The sequence below is a fragment of the Lynx rufus genome, unplaced genomic scaffold (genome assembly GCF_022079265.1).
Source record: "Lynx rufus isolate CCGP_SWC_20201006 ecotype Redwood Valley unplaced genomic scaffold, mLynRuf1.p SCAF_8, whole genome shotgun sequence".
NCBI lineage: Eukaryota > Metazoa > Chordata > Mammalia > Carnivora > Felidae > Lynx > Lynx rufus.
Genome location: NW_025814896.1, coordinates 55,599,226 through 55,623,386, shown reverse-complemented (window position 1 = coordinate 55,623,386; position 24,161 = coordinate 55,599,226). Strand labels below are relative to the sequence as shown.

The 24,161-nt window shown below is 39.2% G+C and overlaps 1 protein-coding gene across 1 annotated transcript in view; it reads left to right on the top strand.

Annotated features, from left to right (window-relative positions):
• The window catches only part of MRPS9 (mitochondrial ribosomal protein S9), a 64,752-nt gene that overhangs the window by 31,557 nt on the left and 9,034 nt on the right, over positions 1 to 24,161 (top strand). Inside the window, exons 3-7 of the mRNA XM_047068573.1 lie at positions 742 to 804; positions 890 to 920; positions 12,793 to 12,872; positions 21,800 to 21,885; positions 22,944 to 23,019. Coding sequence (XP_046924529.1) covers positions 742 to 804; positions 890 to 920; positions 12,793 to 12,872; positions 21,800 to 21,885; positions 22,944 to 23,019 — 336 coding nt within the window. The remainder of the gene's footprint in view (positions 1 to 741; positions 805 to 889; positions 921 to 12,792; positions 12,873 to 21,799; positions 21,886 to 22,943; positions 23,020 to 24,161) is intronic.

Here is a 24,161-nt window from a genome sequence, read left to right as displayed (position 1 = left end):
GACAATGCACGTGGTTTGCTTTTCATTGTGAGGAGCGGTGTTGGAGAAGAAGACGCTGGAATGAATGGCTTACGCAGTTGTCAAAGTGGCGGCGTACAGGGAGGCGAGGGGCATTTGGAAACGTGGGGGTGAGATTTGTCACAGGCACCAGGGATGTTACTGGCATAGGTTGTGGAGAAGGGCTGGCGTGCTGAGTGACCTGCAGTCCAGGGGAAGGGGAGGGCTTCCTGCACCAGAGCTGTCCCACTCAAAATGCCAGTAGCATCCCCATTGAGAAACAGACATTTAGGAGAACTTGGCTGGAAAAAATGTAGCTTAAAAGCCTCTCACAACTTCTAGGAAGAGTTCAAAGAGTGTCAGAAAACGTCGGGGCTGTCACGGTGGATGAGACTTAGAGCCTGCTCTTTTTGGTGTTCAGTCTTTGATATTTGCTCCGCCAGCGGGGAGTTCGAAAGGGTGCTCTTGAGCACAGAGGTTGTAGACGAGTGCCTCTCGTTTGCTTTCAAAAAAGAGAAGTTTGCGGTATCACCTCCGTGTTTCAAAGTTGTTAATAACCAGTTTAATAGTTACAAATTATTTTTATTTGGGGGGATGTGGATGTGGTGATTTTACTATCCCATTGAAAAGATTATGAGATGAGATAATGTGTATGAAACTCTTACTTTGCAATCTGGCATGTAGTAAGCACTCAGTCACTTGTGTTTATATTAACTGTTAATGAACCTTCGTGTGTCTTTTCAGAGAGCTATTGCTTACCTTTTTCCAAGTGGTTTGTTTGAGAAGCAAGCCAGGCCAATAATGAAGGTAGTTATCTTAATATTTTTTAAAAATTTCACTTCGGTTTCTATGTTACAGTAATTTATCTAATGCACTTTAATTTATTTTACAGCATCCCGAACAGATTTTTCCAAAACAGAGAGGTAAGTTGGCTCAAGAATGAATGAACAGCTCTTCCTGTACTGCAGTGTTACGTTGCGTATCTGCAGCCGCTCGCACATGGTGGAGATGCGCTCCTGTGTCATGGCCATCGTGAAGTCAGCCAGTGATATTTTATACCTAATGAGAAATGACTGCAATTTACAAACTGTTTTCTTAAAGTAAGTTATATTACAATCAGGTCAGGTTAGAGTTCGTGCCTATACTAATGTCATACTAATCCGTTTGCATTCTAATATGCTTTTTTTTTTTTTTTTTAATTTTTTTTTTTTAATGTTTTTTATTTATTTTTGAGACAGAGAGAGACAGAGCATGAACGGGGGAGGGGCAGAGAGAGAGGGAGACACAGAATCGGAAGCAGGCTCCAGGCTCTGAGCCATCAGCCCAGAGCCCGACGCGGGGCTCGAACTCACTGACCGTGAGATCGTGACCTGAGCCGACGTCGGACTCTTAACCGACTGAGCCACCCAGGCGCCCCTAATATGCTTTTTTGAGGAAGAGTGTAGAACAGATCTGCTGAAGCCTAATGCAGTTTTTTTTTTTTTACTTGAAAATGTAAAGTTTTTGTTCATTTTGGAAGCATATTTTCACTGAATATAGATCCTCCCCCCCCCCTTTTGATCTTTCCTTACTTTATTGATATAATTCCATTGTCTTTTGTCTTGCATTGTTTCTGATGAGCAGTTAGCCATCATTCTTGCCTGGCCCTCTGTTTTCTCTGGCTTCTTTTAAGCTTTTCTCTTTATTTTTTAAATGTGTAAAATTAAATCTTGAAGAAGACATACAAACCAGGAAATCATGTATTTACTGTTGTCTAATTTACATTAAAAGCCTATTCCCCAGTGTGGACTGGTGGTAGTTGTCAGTTAATTTAAAAAGTACTAAAGCCAGAAATCACTTCTTAAAAACACTTGCTATAAATTTACATTTATTCATCAATCTTTTCCTATAACCCTAGAGGGTATTTTTCTTTGAGTAGGTATCTGTTTCTCCCTGTTTCTCTGGCATAACCCTGCTGTCGTTGACGTATCATCAAAGTGTTTTAGGTTTGGTTTCCTCACGGTGGAGCACAGAACTTAGACTTTCCAGGAAATCTGAGTGCAAAATATTTCTTCACTTCTGCAGACTTTTTCTCTAACCACACTGAAGATGGACAAACTTGGTTTTTTGGTAACCTGCCTTTCAGTTTTTCTAAAGCATTGAACTTCATTTTCATAGATGCGAAAACTGTCTTTTCTGTTTCCACTCATATTTCATCCGTTTATGTAATACTTAACTCAGGTAACTACAGAAGGAGGTACAATTGTAATAAACAGGTTTGGGAACGAACACAACTGACTCTTAGTAAGCATGTAACTCGGCAGCAAAAATGTGCCCGGTAGAGAAGAGCCCAGTAGCCGCAGATGCTCTATGTGCAGGCAGCATTCATTACTCAGTATCTAATTAGAGCTGATTAAATAGAGATTGGTAGGAGAGCAGATATTTCTATAAAAAAATGTATTTGCGTTGCCTTGATACTTCACCTAAGTCTTAACCTGTGTGCAGAGCCAGGCCTTCTTTCATTCTGCTGCTTCCGTTCTCTCTTCGAAATGAGAACTTGTATTTTGAATCCCGTTACAAGTATTAGGGGTCTTTTTATAAATACGTTCTGTCTTTTTATATTTTCTCATTTCTTTGACATGGTTGATTGTAAACTATAACACCAATTCAATTAATAGCTCTTGGAGACATCATACATGAAGGCTGTGTTACAAGTACAGGTCAAATTTAAAGATGCAGCTCACTTTAGAAATAAAACTGCATATACAAGGCATACACACCCAAACCTAGTGGTGTTTCTGTAAATGTGTAACTGATTTTTTTTTTCTTATTTTTAGTGGCTTGTCTATTTTTCAACCTCACAGGCTCCTCACTTACGTGTCTTCTTCTCTTTGTTCTGTGTATCTCTACTCTTTTTATCTCTTATGCATCCGCCCCTCTGAGGCTGTTTCTTTCAAATCTCACCAGCTTCTCAGTATTAAAAGTTTGTTATTACATCACTTGGAATGCAACACTGAAACTTCTAGAGATCCCTGCAGAATGCTTGTTATTTTGGAACTGTGTCAGTAGCAGTAGGATTTTATTACACTGCAGTTAACTGTATTTAAACAGGACTCCTTGAGAATTAACAAATTTCCTTTTGCCACCTACCTACCAGTTTTGCTGTACTTTGTAAACATAGGCAAACTGATTTTTTTATGTTTAAAAATACCAGGGAAATTTAGATTTGACTAGACTATGATGTTTGGAAAGTGCCACCTCTTTATTAAAAGATGAAAGCTTCCAGATTGAGTTAACATAAAAATCCTGCTCTGCTGTTACAGGCAAGTGATAAAAATATCGGAAAAAACAAAGATATATACCAGATTGGTGACAGGCTCAAGGAATAGCACCTAATACTAGATGAAATGGAATTCAAGGAGGTCGGGGAATGGTTCGATGAGACAAGAATGTTAATTTATATTGATAGGATCTAATATCCATTAAGTGGTTTTGACGACCATGAACCTTTTTGTACCAAGCATTTAGCATTGAAATGTTCATAGCAAAAGCTGTTAACTAAGGCTCTAAAGAATTTGAATAACACAGCATGATTTTATAGCTACACATACAAGTACAAAGAATACATTTTTCTGTATGGATGCTAATGGAATATTAATAGAATTATATAGGTCATAGAGAAAAATCTAACAAATTCCAAGAATTTATATAGATTAGATTTTCTGACTTAAAATCAACAGAACCGTAAAACTGTTGGATTAAGGAAGAAATCCAAATTGAGATTACAGATTATTTAGAAATGTAGAACAATGAGAACGGTTCATAGCAAACCCAACGGGATATGGGCAGGTGTTATACAGAGGCAAACATGTATTTGGCAGACATTAAGAAAGACTAGAAGTAAATGAACTAAGTATTCAGTTCAAGAATGTAGGAAAAGAACTCTATTGAATGAAGAAATTTGGAAGAAGAGGTAGGAAAAATAAAACCAACTGGTTCTTTGAAAATTGATCAACTTCTGGCAAGTCTGGTCAAGGAGAAAGGAAAACATAAAAGGACAGTATTAAAATTTTTAAATAATATTCAGAGGGTATTATTAAAGTGTAAGATTGTTTTTGGGTAGCTTTATTCTAATTTGAAGAGTATCCTAAGTAATAAAAATGACCAGTATTTATGGAAACATAGAGCAGGTCAGGCCCAGCTCTTAGTGCTTTGTAGGTATGTCCTCCTAATCCTCACAACAGTCTTGTTAAGTAGATACCGTCGTGTGCCTCATCTTACAGACGAAGGAATTGAAACGCCAGGGACACACAGCTAGGAAGCGCCTGAGGCAGGATGTGCACAGGCCCCAGCAGTCGTTGCTCCAAAACACTGCCGCACCCCACTGACTCTCACACAGGTAGTTTGAAGAAAAATATGATTCCCCAAGTTGTCCTGATCAGGAGAATACTGGTTAGACTCAAAGCTAGAGAAGTCACAGGTGGTCAGAGAGGAGCAAAGCCCAGAGCTTCTGACCGTGAGGTCTGTCATACCTTGGCTAAAGCTTGAGCTTTTTAACATGTTGCAGAGCAGAAAAAAAGAAAGAAAGCTTGCAGAGTCACTTTAAAGGCTCACACAATTATTAGATCTAGACATGAATCGCATAAATACCTGTAGTCTGTTCTCACTAAATAAAATGATAGCAAACCAAATAAAGCATTATATGAAAAATGTGCCAGAACCTTTTTATCCCCAGGAATATAAGGATGGCTTAATATTAGGAATTTATTAATGTGTTATTTGAGTCAGGGGAAAAAACATTTTCATAGATGAAAAAAAGGTAATTTGACAAAATTCAGCGTTTTGGGGTTTTTTTAATGTTTATTTTGAGACAGAGAAGGAATGTGTGCATGCATGAGCTGGGGAGGGGGAGAGAGAGAGAGAAAGAGAGAGAGAGAGAGAGAGAGAGAGAGAGAGAAAGAAAGAAAGAATGAATCCCAAGTAGGCTCCTTGCTCTCAGCACAGAGCCTGACCCGAGGCTTGATCTCACACACTGTGAGGTCGTGACCTGAACTGAAACCAAGAGTGGGATGCTTAACCGACTGAGCCACCCAGGCACCCCCAGCATTTATTTTTTGATGAAACTCTTAAACTGGAACTAAACAGAAACTTTCTCAGTTTGAGAAACAGAAACACATTAAATTAAAAAAAGTTATCATTGGATTCCTTTACCTTAAGTTCAGAAATAAGTATGTCTCCACTTGCCCCTGGTACTCGGTATTGTTTTGAAAGGCTTAAGCAGTAGGATTAAAAAAGGCACCGAAATTAGGAATAAGTCAATTATTTATAGAGGTTAGGACTGCCCACTTAAAAATACAAAACCACAAACTTAAAAACTACATTAGATTTACAGTAGAATATCATTATTTAAATATCTGAATATTGGAAACATTCAAATTATCAATTATTCTAATTTTTGAAAATGATACTCGTTACAAAAACATGCCGCAGTATTGGTGAAGGATGAAATGCTAAGCATGCAGAGATGATATGAGCATCCTGCCAGTTGATGACGAGGTGGTCAAAACCACACAAACCAGTATGGAATGGAGCGTAAGGATGATCTAATAAGTAACATGATGGTCTCATTGGTAACAAATAAATTGCGATTTTTTTTTCTCTGCCTGTATGTATTTTGGTGGACAGGAGCTGTTTTAAAAACACCGAATTGCAACATTACAAATAAATTCATGTCTGTGTGTACACATACAAAAATATGTGTCTGTGTGTATTCTATTTTTTTAAATATTTTTCTTCTGTATACTTCTTACTCATCTTTGTTCTAATCTTCCATCTATAATTAAATTATTAAAGGCTGCCCATAACTCCTTTTGCTAAAGTTTCCTTTGTCATCTCTTGATTGAAAGGAGTTTGTTTTCTAGTCGATTCTTCAAAGAGGGCTCATAGATACAAAAATTTTAGACCTCTTATGTGTTTAAATTGTTTTCCTATAGCCTTGATACTTAAGGACAGCGAGGCTGGAGGGAAAAATCTTTGGTTCACGCTTTCTTTTCTTGAGTTTCTTGAAAGTGCTGCTCTGTTGTTGCTTTGCTTTGGCTGTTGTTCTTGAGAAGTCTCATATCAGTCTAGTTATCTTTCCTTAGGAGTCATTTAACCTCTTCCCCTGGTGGTCCTAGAGATTCCTTATCTTTGTTTAGTAACTTTATGAAAGTATGTCATTGAATTGACTGGTAAAGGTTAGCTTACTGTGCTGCTGATGAGCTCTTTCAGTATGTAGATTCAGGTCCTTTACATCCAGAAAGTTTTATAGATGTTAGTTCTGTTCCATTTTTTCTTTTTGTCCTTTGGGTCTCCAGTTATATAAATGTTATTCCTTCTTTGGTTGCTTCCCACATCAGTCGTGGTCTGTCTGTCTGACTCCTCTTCTTCCTTTGTCTCATTTTCATTTTCTTGATTGTTTTTCTACTTTTTCCCCCAATGTCCTTTATTATATTTTAATCTAATTCTTCTTTGAGTAACGTATAAGTCAGTCTACATTTCTGATGATTTAAAATTTTTTTTTAAATTTTTATTTATTTTTTGAGAGAGACAGAGACAGGATGTGAGTGGGCTAGGGGCAGAGAGAGAGAGAGAGGGAGACACAGAATCCGAAGCAGGCTCCAGGCTCCGAGCTGTCAGCACAGAGCCTGACACGGGGCTTGAACTCACAAGCTGTGAGATCATGACCCGGGCCGAAGTCGGACGCTCAACCAACTGAGCCACCCAGGTGCCCCTACATTTCTGATGATTTTAGCTTTTTCTTCTGTTTCTTCTCTGATTAAGTTGTTTCATTTCTTTTAGTTTTTTGTCCATTATGATCCCATGTTTCGAAGATTTGATTCAGGGTATGTTCCAGTAAACCCAAATGCTTGTTTGAGGATACTTAATTCAGTTTAGAGTGTTGCATTTCACCCTTTCCTTCTGTTTTGCCTTTGGTTTGGGTAACATTTTATTCTGTATACCTCTTACTCATCTTTGTTCTAATCTTACATCTATAATTAAATTATTAAAAGCTGCCCATAACTCCTTTTGCTACAGTTTCCTTTGTCATCTCTTGGTTGAATGGAGTTCATTTTCTAGTAGATTCTTCAAAGAGGGCTCATAGACAGAAAATTTCTTGAGCTGAACATTTGGATTATTCTCATTTTCTGTTTTAACTTTGTAGCAGTCTTTAAAAAATAGATGGAAATAGGTGTCTGCATTTCTGTGGACAGAAGTGTCCTATTTCTTAATCCACTCAATGGAATTAAAAAAAAATTGTATCCATAAGATGACAGAATTGGGTCAAGACTTAAAAAGTTCATTATGAATTAAGAGATTTAGATTCTAGAATAGAATTAAAGTGGCTAGTTGAAGGATAAACATACAACTCTCAAATAATGGGTAAGATTATACCAGTAAGTCACAAGAAAAGCAAAGGAGAGAGATCAATAAACTATTTTAAAATTCAGAACTTCTGAATTGGAAAAAAGACACTATAAATTTAAAAAGCAACTAGAGTGCCTAGGTGGTTCAGTTAAGTGTCAGACTCTTGATTTGGGCTCAGGTCATGACCTCATGGTTTATTAGATCGAGCCCCACATCAGGTTCTGCCCTGACAGCATGGAGCCTGCTTGGGATTCTCTCTCTTCCTCTCTTTTTGCTCCTCCCCACCCCCTCAAAATAAATAAGCTTAAAAAAAAAAAGAAAAAAAAAGCAACAAACTAGAGAAAATTTGAAACAAGACAGAGGTCTGTTATCTAGAATAAGTACTCTTAAAGTTAAAAACAGCTTAAGAGAAAAATAGGCGATTCATTAATGAAAATACAAGCAACCAGTAAACATAGGAAACTATCAGATCAGAAACCATGCTCTATAAAACAATGAGAAGAAACCATTATCCCTTATCAGATTGGAAGCTGTAAGTATTACATGTCGGCAAAAAACTAGAAACAATCTAAATGTTCACCAATTTAGGATAGCTAACTAAACTGTCAGAGAATCCTACTGTGGAGTAATATGCTGATGATCGAGAGAGGTAGTTCTAGTTGTGTTAGTACAGATAAGACACACTGTTGGGTGAGAAAAGCAAGTGAAAATGCTGTAGTATTGTCTTAGTCCATTCAGGCTACCACATACCAGGTGGCTTACAAATCACAGAAATTTATTTCTCCCAGTTCTAGAAGCTGGGAAATCCAAAATCTCACTCTAGTGAAGGCCTGCTTCCTGGTTCATAGACCACTGTCTTTCCCTATGTCCTCACATGGTGAAAGGACCAGGGGTCTCTGGGGTTCTTTCTGTGAGGGCACTCCTCATTCTATTTATGAGGGCTTTGCCCTTATGACCTGATTACCTCCCCAAAGCCCCACACTGAAATACCAGCACATTGAGGATTAGGTTCCAACATGAATTTGGGGGGGGGGGCAGGGGAAGACAAAGAGTCTATAGCAAGTATGTAGGGTAAATACAGCTTAATATCACTCATGTTTTTAAAAAAACCATGCAGACAGTTCTATTTCAGTAGGTGTGTGTATATATATGTATGTACACACACACACACACACACATACATATACTGAGAGAGTCCAGAGCTGTAAACTTTAACCTTGCCTCTGGCAAGAGAATTCTAATATTTAATCTGTATGAGAGGAGTGAGTAAAAGAAATGTTCAGAGGGAAATTTATAGCATCGAATGCATATGTTAGAAAAGAAGATCTAAAATCACTTATCTAAGTTTCCATCTTAGGAAACTAGACAAAGAGCAAATTAAATCCAAAGTAAGTAAAGGAAAAAGAATGATAAAAATTACAGCAGGAGTCATTGAAGTTGAACACAGGAAATCAGTGGAGAAAATCAACAAAAGCTGGTTCTTTGATCATAGATTGTATACATCCGTTTTATGTTATCGGTAAAATCGATGAGCCTCTAATCAGGCTAACTAAAAGAAAGGAGCGAGGATACAGATTACAAATACCACAACTGAAAGAGAGGATACCACTACAGATACCAGGACATTCAAAGGATAATCAAGGAATACTATGAACAGCTCCATACCTACAAACTGGATAACCTATGTGAAACGGACCGATTCCTTGAAAAATACAATCTGCCAAAACTTACTGCGGAAGTAGACACTTTGAATAGGCCTAGGTCAGTTAAGAAAATTGAATCAGTAATTAATATCCTAGAAGACCTTGGGTTTGGCCATGGCTTTTATATACAACACCAGAGGATAAGCTGGATTCCATTAAAATTAAAATTGCTGTGAGAAAGACACTGTCAAGAGAATGAAAAGCCACAAAGAGGTTGTAGAAAATATTTGGAAAAGACCTATCTGATAAAGGACAGTTACCTAAAATACACAGAGAACTCTTCAACTCAACAGTAATTTCTTACTGTTGATGACCCAATTTAAATATGAGCCTAAGTTCTTAGTAGATACCACAGAAGATCCATGCGTGGCACATAAGCATATAAAAAGATGCTTCGCATCAGCGAAATGCAAATTAAAGCAACCCTAAGATACCACTACACACCTTTTAGAATGGCCAAAACCCGAACACTGACATTATCAAATTATGCCAAGGATGTTGAGCAGCAGGAGCTCTCGTTCTTCGCTGGTGGAAATGCAAAAATGGGACAGCCACCCTGAAAGATATAGTGTGGCAGGTTCTTACAAAATTAAGCATCCTCTTCCCCTGTGATCCCAGCAGTTGTATTCTTCGGTATTTATCCAGAGGGCTTGAAAACTTAAGACCACACAAAAACCTGCATACAGATGTTTAAAGCAGCTTCATCTGTAATTGCCCAAACTCGGAAGTAACCGAGATGTCCTTTGGTATGTGTATGGATAATTAAACTGTGGTAGGTACAGACAACGGAATATCATTCAGCACTTTTGAAAAGAAAGGTGCTGTCAAGCCTTGAGGAGACTTAAATGCAAATTACTGAGTGAAAGAAGCCAGACTGAAAAGGCTACCTACTGTATGATTCTAAGTATAGGACATTCTGGAAAAGGCTGAACTATGGAGACCGTGAAAAGGTCAGTGGCTCCCGGGGATTGAGGGGAGTATGTGGAGCACAGAGGATTTTTAGGGCATTGAAACTACTCTATGATATTATACTGGTGGATCCAGACCCCACTGAGTATACAACACCAAGAATGAACCTAGTGTAAACTATGGCCAGACAGAGTACGTTCACTTGTAACAAGGATACCACACTAGTGGGCGGGGGGGGGGGGGATGTTTATAATGAAGGTGGCTATGCATAGGTGGGGGCAAAGATAGTATATGGGAAATCTCTACCTTCCTCTCACTGTTGCTGTGAAATATTCTAAACCAAAAAGTCTACTAAGAAAATAGTGAAAGGAGAGTATATTGTGTAAAGTTAATTTTATAGAAAACATAGTTAAATGAGGGAGGGGGCAGTGTCCAGAACAACAGAAACTTAAACACAGACACAAGTTAACAAAAACATGCAAGAGATTTATGTTGAAAATTATGCAGCTTCAAGATCATAAGTGAAAATCTGAATAGCTGGGAAGAAAGACTTCATGTTCCTGTAAGGAAAGATTGCAAGGTTGCTTCTTTTCAAAGTATTAATTAGAGTAATTTTCATCAGAGTCCTGGTAGGACTTTTGGGGGAAACTCAGAAACTTTATTCGAAAGAGTAAATGTGCAGGAAGCAGCGAGAAGTGTTTAAAAAGAAATAAGAATAATGAAGGAAACTTACCCTACCAGCTATCAAAATGCAGCAAAAGCTTCTTTGAATCATGTGGGGTAGTGGTGCAGTATTCCGACAGACAGACCAGTGGACCAGATTAGAGGACTCACCGTCAGCATGCTTGTTGATGTGAATTCTAAGACAGTTTTTCAATTTTAAGATCTTTGACAACGGGACTCATTTTACAATTAACGTAAACTATGATGATCAGCTTTTTTTCCTTCTCTCTTTATAGAACATACAGGATAGGGCATCTTAAAATCTGGGACATCTTTAGATTGAATGAAATATCATGAAATCAAATATATATACATGCACGCACATACGTACTCACGCACTCACACTCATGAAATGAGACCCAATTCAGAAACCCCTCCAAGTTTTACAGTAGAGTTGTATCTGCAGCCATGAGTTTTATCTTTCTAGGGCACATTCTGACTTGAATGCTTTAACGATACAGTGAAAACGGATTGCAGAGTAAAGTTCTAAATCTTGGAAGATATGCAGGATTTCATGAAGTCTATGAAAATGATGTGGGAGAAGTATTTAATTCATCCATAGCCATTGGCAAATAAGAATTTGGTTTTCTTTTTCAAGCTGAAATCCCTATCAAGACTTTCCTTCATAATTTATTAGAAATTTTGGTCTTCATTTTACATATGTTCACTTAAAGTGGCCTATGTATAATGTCAGCTATCCTCACAAGACAAAAATATCCTACTTATCGTACAGGTGGTATTTCAACAAAGCATAGTATCAGAAGAGTAATGGGATAATGACTCTTTGCTGGACAAAGTAATAACTTGGATTTCTGCCTCACGAACACAAATTTCATAGAGGTGAAATTTCTGCACATGAAAAAAATAAAAATTCCAGAAGAAAATATAGGAAAATAGTTTTTAGGAAGCCAGTCTTGAAGCATGCTCGCTCAATAGGAGTGATGTTGTCCCTGAGGTGGCATAAAAGGGTGCATAGGAGGTGAGAAAAGTCTGAGCTGTTACAATGTTTATGGCCCTCCAGAGGGCCACCATGTACATCAACAAATATGCGGTGTATTTGTGGTATTGAAATTTCATGGAGACAGAGGCATTTAGAGCGGGAAATGTCTAACAAGACTTCTTAGTAGAGGTGATAGTGAAAAACAGTCAAGAAATGGTGCCATGGAGGAAGTGACTGTGTCACACGTGCTATGTTTCACACATGCTATATATACACATGCTATAGACACACACACATATATATACATTTTAAACTTACTGGTTATGAAAGACCTGTAAACCAAATTAAAAGGTGGGTGACAGATTGGGAGAAAAGAGTTTTCAACTTATGTAGTGGACAAAGGAGTGTACCTTTAACATGTTGGTTTTCCCACAAATGGTTAACCAAGAAACAACTCAGTAGAAATAAGGGCAAAGGATGTGGAGTTAGGTTTGGTTTATGTAGTGCAGTGACTCCATTCCTCAGTTTATTTGGTGTTTATTAGATGTGAATGACCATCTGTATTTCAAAAGGAATTACACATAACACCTTCAGGGGCCCCTTCTGTTTTAGACGTTTAAACTCTCAGAGGTATGTCACCACAGAGTTGGAACAAATAATGTGGCATGGAAAAATCCATTTAGTGTTTTCCTTTGTTATAGTGTGCTTTTTCCTAATGTCCTGAATGTACGATGTCATTGACTTTATCCGTTTTCCTTTTAAGGAATATGGGGGCGTACTGTATTTACAGCCAAACTTAAATGTTTCTGTTCTAACAAGAAGATTTGGGCTATTTTATATGTGTTTATTTAAAACAAGTTCTAGAAATTCTCATGGTGAAATATATAGGAATATGTTACCAGATATAAACGTTGTTTTATGTTAATGAATATGGAATTTTAAATATCCTGAATATTTACAAGTTAAACATGCTGAACTACGTATTAAAATACTATATATTAATGCTGTTTTGTTATTTTAAAAGTTAATCAGAATTATAGACCTGTCTTACCTTCAGTTAAATACAGCTCTTTGGGCTCTCTCTGTGTATATTTTTATCTTTGTTTATTTTTTTTCCATCTGGCTTTTCATTAGCAATCCAGTGGGGAGAAGATGGCCGTCCATTTCATTTTCTCTTCTATACTGGCAAACAGTCGTATTATTCACTAATGCACGTAAGTATATTACATTTATGATTAATAATATGAACCGTAAGGTAAGTGACTAATTATATCAGAGATTAGTCAGCTTCAGAACTTACCTTGTATGTTTCATATTGAACTAAAACTAAGACGTCTAGAGGTAAGGCAGTGTGTTGAAAAGCTTTATATTTTATTAATTCATTTTTGCTAATGGTAAACATCACAGAATTTATATCAGGGCGGTTTGACCTTCAAAGGCTGTTACTTCCAAATTAAGATCATTTTAGGGGATAGGGGCTCAGCTCAGTAATAAGGCCCGCGTGTGTGTCGAAGGTAAAGGGCGAAGCAGGGAAGGGGACAAGTATATGCTGCTGTCAGGGGCTGTAAGGCCTTTACCGTGGGAGAGAGTCCAATTGTTGTCTGTGCTTTTTGTTTATTCATACATAATTTTTGCTTTTCAGAAGCGAAGGCAGTGTAGGAGTCTAGAATTTGTGACTCCACAAGACCTAAGAAATGATTTTATTACACTTTGACTTGCAACCGCATTTGAGTGTACTGGGACCCACTTTTATTTTGTTTCAGAGCTAGAGGTGTCTGTCTGATGGCAGATTTGGGAAGTCCCTAGGGTACCACGAATGAAAGGCCTGGATGCTAATATCCAGTTTTCAACAGCAGAACCCGTTCACCGTAAGAACACGATGTCAAGTTTTATTTTCTTCATTATGTGATTTTTAAAAGTTGCGAAAACATTCACCGGGCTTCCCCCGTCCCCCGTCAGATTTCAGGTTGCTTGACTCCCAGGCACACATTCACTCTGCTGTTTCAGAACGCCCCGGTGTTTATTTGTGCTCCACAAACCCACAGGACAAAAATCCCCCCTTGTCAGGTACATTTATTTCTTGGGGAAAAAGAAAAAAAAAAGAAAACCTTCTTTTCGCTCTTTGTTGACCTTGGGCAAATGAGCTTCTTGCCCTGGCAGAAATGAAATGAATGATAAATGTAGAGGGTGTCTTTGCTGAGTAATGGAGCCGTGGCTGGCGCTCCGCCGAGCTCCTCCGCGCCGCCCGAGGCTGCCCGAGGACCCCTGCTGTTCATTTAAATAGGTATGTCAAATCTGCCTCCCAACGCCGCTGGTTTGATCTGTGGTAATATTTGTGAAGGTTCCATATGGACTTGAGCCCCCTGCAGTGCTAAGAAATAATGTACAACGCTTCATGGTGCAGACGCAAATTTTCTCTGAAAAGGGATGCGGTGCCGCGTTTTAGCTGTCGGAGGGGATGATGGAGCTGACGCGCTCGGCCTGTCAACTTGTTACACGGATGGGTTGCACGCAGCGAAGCTGTGGAAAATCTGTGCCTTTTAACTTTTCTACTTAATCACGGTTGTAGCATTGCCTTTAGACTGTATGCTACATTAATTCTCTTCCTGCCTTCTGCCTTTCATCCCAAGTTTCACGGAAAAAAGTAAAGCATGCAGGTCTTGTAGAGGAGCCTTATCAAACAGCTGTCATCTGACAAGCCATTTGCATTTGTTTGGGCTGAAACTGAGCGACCCAAGGGCAAGATATTTTGTTGCATTCCATCATAATGAAGAAATTACACATTGCCAAAGAGGCCCAACTTTTACTTTGGCTGCCGTGTGTGTTTTGGAAAGGAACCGCGGAACCGCTCCAGAAACCGGTCGGTTTCTCCGTAGATGAAACACTACCATAGTCTGACTCAAAGGTCAAATTACATTAATAAACGTGTTTTTTTGCTTGGTTTTTTTTTGTTGTTGTTGTTTTTCTTTTTGAGTAATACAGTTTGTGTCGCAGAGAGCAGAGTTCCTTGGGCTTTTCTGTGTCAGTTAAATTCAGTAGTTTCGGTCCGGTTTATTTCGTTGGGGGTTTTGACTCCCCTCGCAGCGTGGGGCTTCGCTTACACCCGCGAATCACAGATCTTCGGGCTTAACTTGAGCGTTTAGTTCAGATAATTAGTAAAACCGTGTATCTCCCAAACTTTCTCGAATGGAATTTTAAGGTGAACTTCTGTAGGGAAGAAAGGATAAATGCTTTCCTAAACACATGCCAGTCACTTCAGCGTCATGTGTGGCCAGTTTTATTATGAATTCACAACTGCAGTCCTACCAGCCTCGTTTTCCAGATCATGCCAGATACCCTTTGTTGCTTCGAAACAGTACGTGACTGAATGAGTACTCACTGACTGGCCACTTTACAGAAGTGGTTCTGTGGGGGAAGGCCGCACTGGGTATAAAGTAAAAGTTTCCACCTTGAAGCCGCTTCGTGTGTTTGCCGGCTCCTTTGTTCTGCCTTCTCTTGGAGGGGGGTGGATGGTGTTCCATTCTGTGGGAGAGCGAGCCCCGTGCTGCTGTCTCACGCAGCAAGGACTTGGCCCCCAGAGACCGAGGCAGGCACTAAACACTTGGAAGTGTATCGTCGTTGTTACCGTGTCCCTTTGGTGTAATTTCTTACCACGTGACCAGGTAAAAAGACCCTGAGCCAGTCTCGGTTTTCATCCTTGGCCAACTGTAATTGTGTGAGGCATGGCAGTCAAAACAAAGCAGAAACAGAACTCAAAAAAACCCCCCACAGATCTAGATCCTGTATGCAGTTCTGCCAGGAGACCTTTCTGACATCAGTTAACCTTTTTATCGTCTGTAATAATGCCGGTTCCTCTTTTGAGTATTTGGTCGCCGTTTGTATGTGTATGGAGCTTATCTATTACCTTACAGCGGCTAATACGAGAGAGTCCTGGTGTGGCTTACGGTGAGGGAGAACATATAATGCTTTAGTGAACACTGTCTCCCACTGGCCTATCATTAGTCCATCCGGGCTTTGTGGAGAAGCGGGAGGATTTTGAGGGAAGATGAGGACGAGAAGAAAGCAATTTATTGTTCCCAGAAGTGAAGCATGATAGGAAAGCGTAAAGTGGAGGAAACGTGCCGATCCCTGGCAGTCTCAGACTTCGTAGATGTGTTTTACGTTCTAAAGGATGTTACCCCTTCGTTGGAACTCCCTTTTTCCTACAGAGACAATGTATGTCCTCAGGCTCCTGGGAAAGTCAATTAAAAAAAAAAAAAACACTTCTTTTACCGAGTAGTGAATAAGGTGTACCTATGTAATGTAAAAAGTATAGAACAGTACAAACAGGTCGTGTCTTAAGCAGTGAAAAGTGGTTTAAGGAAGAAGAAATAAGACACTCAGGGAGTTTCTCCAAGGATGGTTGAGTACTGAAAAGGGAGCTCCACGCTTGCTTGGCACTGGCTCATCTGTCTTTTTTCACCCAAAATGGATGGCTTTCCATTTCCTTAATAGCCATGTGACGAGTAGCACTTGTATACTTTTCAGACATGATTTAGAGTTTCAGTTTAGGGTTTCAGCCGCGGCAGGAGGAAGCAAAGGGAGAATGAGAGAACTTTCCTGAAACAGCCAAGCCCAAGTGTAAAGGAAAGGGAAGAGTTTTTAAAGAGAATACACGTGTTTGTGCAGAAAAGAAAATGCTGTACCGTGGACCGACTGAGCTGGGAGTAGCCGAGGGCTAGATGAGGAGGACCGCGTGTACATAGTTAAGGGACGGGCCGGAAGGGCGGTCTGCCTTTGGGTCGGCCAGCCTGCCGGGGCTACGTACCCCTTGTCCACAGCAGCCGGAGCCTGGCCAGGCCGACCGTGCTGGTGGCAAAGAAGGCTGGACCCATGAGCAAGACAACTGCACCTGCAGCCTGGACAGTCATGGTCGAGTTTGGGCAGGGCCTTTAATTGTAGGGAAATGTGAATTCCGGGTCACTCATTAATGCAGACACACGCTTTTGAAAAATTTTAAGTTCGCTCACTAAAAGTGAGTTGAAAACTATTTAAATTTCATTATGGGAGGTGATTATTTGACTCTGAAGTGGGAACCCTCTGTAAAAGATGATTCGTTAAGTCCAGGCGTGTCTTCTGCAGTCTTTCCCAAAGTGGTTGTTGAGAAACACAAGATATCAACTATTTGTCATGAGAAAGGTTCTCAAACTGAGTGAGTCTGGCAGTGCTGCGTATTGCACCCTGGGGAGCTCTAACAAGGAGCTACGCGACAGCACGATAAAGTCCTTCGGTAAAGAAACCTGTTGCAGTGACCCACTGCTGCTCAAACAATGGGTCACGGAACCCTTCCTACCCACAACACCTGTTAACACCCCATGAGACCAGTACTTGGGAAAGGTGGCACTGATGTTGCAAACAGGTGTCAGATACATTAGGCATTTGCTTGAACTTTGACAGGAGCCCCCTCACCCCAATTTTTAAGATACGATTGTGCATCTCTAAAAACGGCTCTGGGAATTGAGCATCTTATAGAAACCTCACGTTCAGGACTAGTTTGCAGTAAACAATGGATGATTTTCAAAGTATTTCTATAAATTGAAGGAATTACATGGCCACATAGGGAATTTGTACCCAAAAAAGTATGAAACTAAGGAATAAGTAGATCATTATGTATTTAAACTATTCTGCTGAAGTGAAAAAAAAAAACAAAAGGTTAAAATTTGAAAGAAAACCAAGTAATTCTAATCCTGATAACTTATGCATAAATGGGATTCATTTGCCTTTTGAAGGAAGGCTGACTTATTTAGAAATTCTCTGGTTTATTTTAAATGACTTCAGTAACCTTCTGTGTTCATAAAGCGCGAGAACAGCAGCCCCAGAAGCATGCGGCTTCATTATGTGAAGATTCCAGACTCCCAATAAGCCAAAGTCCTGGGGACTTAGTATGACAAAATTCTCACGTCGTTTACATCTTCTTTGTAACCCTGTGGTGAATATTTAAAATTTTTGATATAGTGTCCTTATCTTTAAAAATGGAGTTAAAATAGTGATCCTTCTCACAGTGAGGTATTATGAAAGAACTCCTTTAAAACTATGCCAAGTGCTGATTTTTAAAAAGCTCCGGATTGGTGCTGACATTATCTCTGCATGCTCTTTTAAGACTCTGTAGCTCTATTGTGTTAACAGAGTGATAGCAAGGGTCTAGGGTAGTATGTCACCTGGAATATTAGGTAAATAGCAGTAACTGTGACAAATGAATTATATATTATGTTTGTTTCATTTCATTTTGTATATGCCAGTAGCCAGAAAATTGAGAAGATTGCTAGTTAGGGAATTGAATTCTCTGTGGGTTTTTTTTTAAACAACATATTTTAAGTCGGTTACTTTTCTGTTATTTAACTAGTATCTAAGACGGTAATTACTATTAGTTTATTATTGTATGTTTTGGGTATCAAAATACAGTTGACTTCCTATACCACCCCCACAAGAAATTTTTATTTGTTTACCTTGCCTAAAATTGGAATTTCTACATGATTAATACAGCCAAAACAGATTTTAGAAGGATACTAAAAATCATATTGCTTATGCTCGGGGAGGGCTTGGTTTAAGTATCCTTTTTCTGCAACCTGAGCATCTGGTATTTTCAAATTAGGCACCTTCTAAATTTGACTCATACATTATGGAAATCTGATGACACGAGGGGTGGATAGGCTTGCTTTGATTTTATGAAATATTAATCATAGCTGTGATTAATGATTCAGCATTTCACATCTGGGTTATTCCTGTCATATTTGAAAATTATACTATTAAATACAGTATATAAACTTAGTGTAGGTGGGGTCACTCTGATTCTCTAGTGTCCTTTAAAAATTAAGTGGAAACTTAACAATATACCAGAAGCTACCAGTGATAATCTGTGATGTTGACAGTTCCTGGCATATTTTATACCCTCAAGGATTTTTAGATACACGTTAGTACACATCTCTTCAGGGAGTTGAATCTACTTTCCAGAGAGCTGTTGTCTCTAACTAACCAAGATAGAATCTCAAGAGCGGTTTTATTATATAGAGAAGAGAAAGAATAAATAGAAATGGTACACCGGTAAAACTGTTTCAATTGTTAGACTCTTGAATGCCACACCTCCCCCCCCCCCCGGCCCCCCGCTGTCACTTCTTGACCGTTACTACAGGTCAAGCACTGTGCTAAGTACTTGACGTGTGTTTTCCTGTTTGAAGAAGTATATGGGGTGGTGTAATGAGAATCGTGTAAATCGATGGGTTACAACCATCAAAGTATAAGCATCTGCCCTAAATGAATAGAATGTACTGTGTTTGAAATTTGGCATGTACTTGTCGTGGGTGTTTTTTTCATATTACACACTTTTTTTCTGATTACTTCACTTGGACTATTTAACAAATTATTATGGAGCTAAATATAACCCTGGAAGGTAATAATAGTATAGTGAAAAAAAAAATGGGAAGAAGAGTATGGGCCTAAAAATTGGCCCAGAGTCACTGGAAAATGGTGGTGACTTTAGCAGCCTACACACTGACTTGAAATTTGACTATGAGGGGGTGCCTGGGTGGCTCAGTGGGTTGGGCGTCCGACTTCAGCTCAGGTCACGATCTCGCCGTCCGTGAGTTTGAGCCCCGTGTCGGGCTCTGGGCTGATGGCTCAGAGCCTGGAGCCTGCTTCTGATTCTGTGTCTCCCTCTCTCTCTGCCCCTTCCCCGTTCATGCTCTGTCTCTCTCTGTCTCAAAAATAAATAAAAACTTAAAAAAAAAAATTTGACTATGAGGCAGGCCTATTATTATTATTATTGCCTTAGTTATTACAGAAAATAACAAAAGAGCCTTACCAGCAGGGGAGGGCATCGTTATTACTATTGTTGGTGTTCTCTTGGACAATTTTTTTAGCTGTGTTTGAAAGATACAGCTGTCTGACTTACATATTCTCAGAATCTCCAGACTCTGGAGCAGACCAGAGAGACTGGCGCCATCCCTTTCCCAGACGCCGAGGTGCGGCAGCGTGGCTGATGTCCTGCCTGCTGACGGGTTCGTGCCAGGTGCACGGTGAGGTGCTCTCGGCACCGTGTCTGTTCTGCTTCGTACAAGTGGGGCAGGATTCGTTTTGTAGGTTGTTGCTTCTTCCTTTGGTTTACCTGTTCCTTTATTTGACCTGTTCAGAGCACTTGAGAATTACTTTCTAGAAACAGTTGCACAGAAATGATTCTGATATGGTGGCATCCAGCTGGGGTCACAACCCAGTATCTTAGCCTTTTAAAGTGAGTTAAAAGCACCTGCAGCACAGTCAAATGAGGCTTCACCATAATTCTTGCGAGAGAAGTGGTAAACTTTTGTTTTAAGTTGAGTAGCAGGCACACATGCTACACGTGGGTGGTTCACATTTGCCTTTGCTTTCTTTGGGGTAGACCGCTGTAGTTGTGCCGCTACAGGTGATACATTTGTACTTCGGATGTAGTTGTAGACATTGTTACACTTAATGTGCACACTAGAGTACGATTAACTGATTTTGTCCCTTCGCTGTATTGTGTTGAACTAGACTCTTGGTACTTCTAGCGTTCACATCCAAACTGCAGTGTATATCACTTGGGCTCATCATTAAAACAGGTCGCTGGGCGCCCCCTCAGACGTTCCTCATCTGAAAGTACGGGCTGGGACCTGAGAGGTTGTATTTCTAACCAGTGCTAGGCTTGTGTGCTGCTGCGTCTTCCCTGGGAATTTACCTTTGAATTACTGACCCAGCGATGGTTTCACTCTGTTTGACATACTCACGTACACTGTTAATGTACACACCGGTTCATACACAGACCGGGGCAAAGGGACATGTACCCTTTTACTAGAACAGACTCTGTCAACAACCTTGTGACTGTGTGTGTGTGTGTGTGTGTGTGTGTGTGTGTGTGTGTAAGAAGTTGCATCTCACAATTTTGGAATTCTCAAGACTGAGATATGAATGGACATATCCATTGGTAATAAGCTGTGTCTTCATTACCTGACATTAGCTAATGATATTGGAAGGGGTCATTCCCAGCAAGAAAATAAAAGTCACGTCACCTCCATCTCATGCTTTGAAAATGTCTACTCATTGGGTATCCGTATGGTAGATGATGGTAAATTATAAATGCGTGGGGGCGCCTGGGTGCTTCAGTTGGGTAAGCGTCCGACTTTGGCTCAGGTCATGATCGCGTGGTTCAGGAGTTCGAGCCCCATGTCAGGCTCTGTGCTGGTGGCTCGGAGCCTGGAACCTGCCTCAGATTCTGTGTCTCCCTCTCTCTCTGCCCTTTCCCCGCTCATACTCTGTCTCTCAAAAATAAGTAAAACATTTAAAAAAATTTTTTTAAATTATAAATGAGTACACACATAGTGGATGTGAGTCCTCAGTTAAATTTGCTCACTCAAAAAAACTGGGAGACAATTTGTGTGATTCTGCTTTTGTCAACTCATTTCTTGGAAAATGTATTTTCTAGATAATCTTCATTGCCAGATTATTGCTTTTTACAAGTTCTAACAAAATGGCAGTTTTTCCCGTTTGCATTATAATTTAACAAGTGACATAATACTCAGTCTTTGTTAGAAAGTAAATTAATGGAAAGAAATCAAATAATGAAAAATAAACGTAGTAGCAAACTTTTTAAGATACAGACTAACATGGTGAGGACTTAAATATTATGTAAATATTGAATATCAGATAAGTAGTTCAGCTACAAATACCATAACTTTTATTGGTTAATTCTCTAAGTTTAAAGTGCATATTGCTATATAAATTATGATTTTTTTAAAGGAAAATTTTTGGTCCTACTCGTGGAACTTAAAGGAAGATAGTTCACAGCTTTGTTTTGTTTTTACCAACTTCACTGGAATTTTTTTATATAGAGTTCTTTACAGAGTAAATTTCGTATAGGGTTATTTAAAAATCAGTTAAAGTATGGCACTGCGTGTGATACAGAATTCTCATTGAAATTACTGTCCTTTAGTTTGAATGAGAAATAGTATAATTAAAAAGCACTTTCAGTATTATTTGCTGTGCAGCTAGATTATGTGAGGTCACTTCTGAAATGAAGGCTGCTCACAGGGAAGGTAGGAAGTAGAAATAATGTACTGTATCTCTTATTTTAGTGTGTATATTTTATTTGCCACAGGAAGCATATGGAAAGCTACTAGATGTAGAAAAACGTCAGAATCAGTTGCAAGCCAAAGGTCTATTTTCAGAAAAAACTAAAACCAAGTAAGTTCTTCTCTTGCATTAAAACATATGAAAAATTTGGGGCTCTTGGGTGGCTCAGTCAGTTAAGCGTCCGACTTCGGCTCAGGTCATGATCTCACAGTTCCTGGGTTCGAGCCCCACATTGGTCTCTGTGCTGACAGCTCAGAGCCTGGAGCCTGCTTCGGATTCTGTGTCTCCCTCTCTCTCTGCCCCTCCCCCGCTCATACTCTCTCCCTGTCTTCAAAATAAATAAACATTAAAAAAAAAAAACATGAAAAATTTGAATGAAAAACATGACACTTGTCATTGGTGTTTTTAGGCATATTTAAAGGCTAGGAATTTGTTTGCTATTTCAGCGTTAATCATTCAAGTTAGGAGTCAGAATAATAGGTGAGTTTTTTGTTTGGGGGGAAGTTGATATTAAAGTTAAATCTGCATTCCAGATTTATGTATTAAATGACACTTAATTTCTATATTTGAAGATGATGTCCTTAGAATTTTTGTTTGTATAGCTGCCTATTCACTGAAATACCAAAAACAAAGATTTGGACTTCCATGTGGCAGTGGAATCAGATTAGATCTACAGTGAAAGACTGTGATGGATTAGATCTGTCAACCTGGTTATTTTGGCCTATTCACTTAACTTTTTCTTAGGCAGAAGACAAGTGTTTGAGCATCCCTTGTTTAAGTCGTAAATCCTTCCCCTAGCTCTTTGGACTTAATACTACTTTAGTCCATTGACAGGCTCACTTTGTGTCCATAACTTCTCTTTTGAAGTGAATTATGAAAAGTAAGCACCATTTAAATTTTTAAGAACCTGGTACCTTTTAGTATCACATGAGTTCCACAGTGGCATGTTTAAATCCTCAAACAAAACATTTGCTAGACTGCGTATCTTTTCTAAAGTAGAATAAGGGCATGAGCTAACACTTCTCAAAAATAGTTTACTTGGGTTTTAAGGCTTTAGAATACAAAAATTTGTTTTCTAATCAAGAATCGCTACTACATGTGTGATCTTTTGTGATACAACTCTAATTGCATGGTTAATTTAAAAGAGAATATATGTGATATTTTAACAGAGACCTGATTGGCAGCAGATGGCTGATTAAGGAGGAACTAGAAGAAATGTTAGTGGAAAAACTGTCAGATCAAGATGTGAGTAATTAATCTTTTAAATTTAAGGGGACCTGTGCCATAAGAATGCAGACAATTGCTGTATTTAGGATCGTCATAGTAATGTTTCTCAGACGCAGGTGTTCCTAAGACAGTTTTCCTTTCTAGAACATATTTACAGCTGATTTCTGCCACAGGGCCTTACTGTGGTCAGGAAAGTGACATGCCTGGTGTCTAGATCCTCGTGTGTAAGTGCCTTGCTGTGCTCGGCCAGTTGTTCTAGGGGACTGTGGCAGATGTCAGTTTTCACTTTCTCCGGTAGAGCAGATAGCTGATTGTATAAGCTAATGGTAAGTAGAAGGAATCCTCAGAGGTTAAGTCAGAAAAGAACGGAGCACACGGTTGGTTACTTTCATGCAGTTTGCTGCTCCCCGGCTGACCCGCGTGCAGGATCTGTAAGGACAGTAGTTTTCATCTTGGAATCCGTAACACCACCTGCATCAGTCATTTGAAATGCTGGCTAGAAAACGCGGTTTCCCAAGATTCAGACCTACCTCAGAATTTCTAGGGGTGTCCTCCTGGAATTCCTATTTTTAACAGCTCCCTGGGGAGTATTCTACCCTATAAAGTTTGTGCTCCCGCATTAGGTTTTAATTGGAGTCTTTTGCTAAATGTTCTAATACATGCCAATGTTATCAGAGGAAATTTGATGTTTTACATATGTGGGTGTTCCAAATTTAGATTATTCTAGAAGATTTGAATGTAAATTTCACAGATTGTTCCAAGAAGGGTTTTTTTCTTCCATGGCACTGGCTAACATTGTTAGTACCTTGCCACCCGTGTTGATTTTAAGTCATGTACTTAAATTGCTCTTTTTCTCATTTAACATATTGACGAAATTAATGATTTGGAAACGTTGCAATTTGCTTAACAAGGTGTCAGGCATTTGGTGAGCGGTGGATCTGGAGTTAATTTCTAATATCCTAACTGCCAAGTCGGTATTGCTGCATGGATCTAACTGAAAAATCTCTCTTTGCTTTTTCATTGAACGTGTCATTTCATTGTGTCCTCTGTTTTCTGGCTGCTTTGATCTTTATACTACAAGTTTGGGGTTGTTAGTTTTTTGTTTGTTTTCTCCCATTTTGAAGACATCCCAAGGACTTCATTACAGGTATGCAACAGGA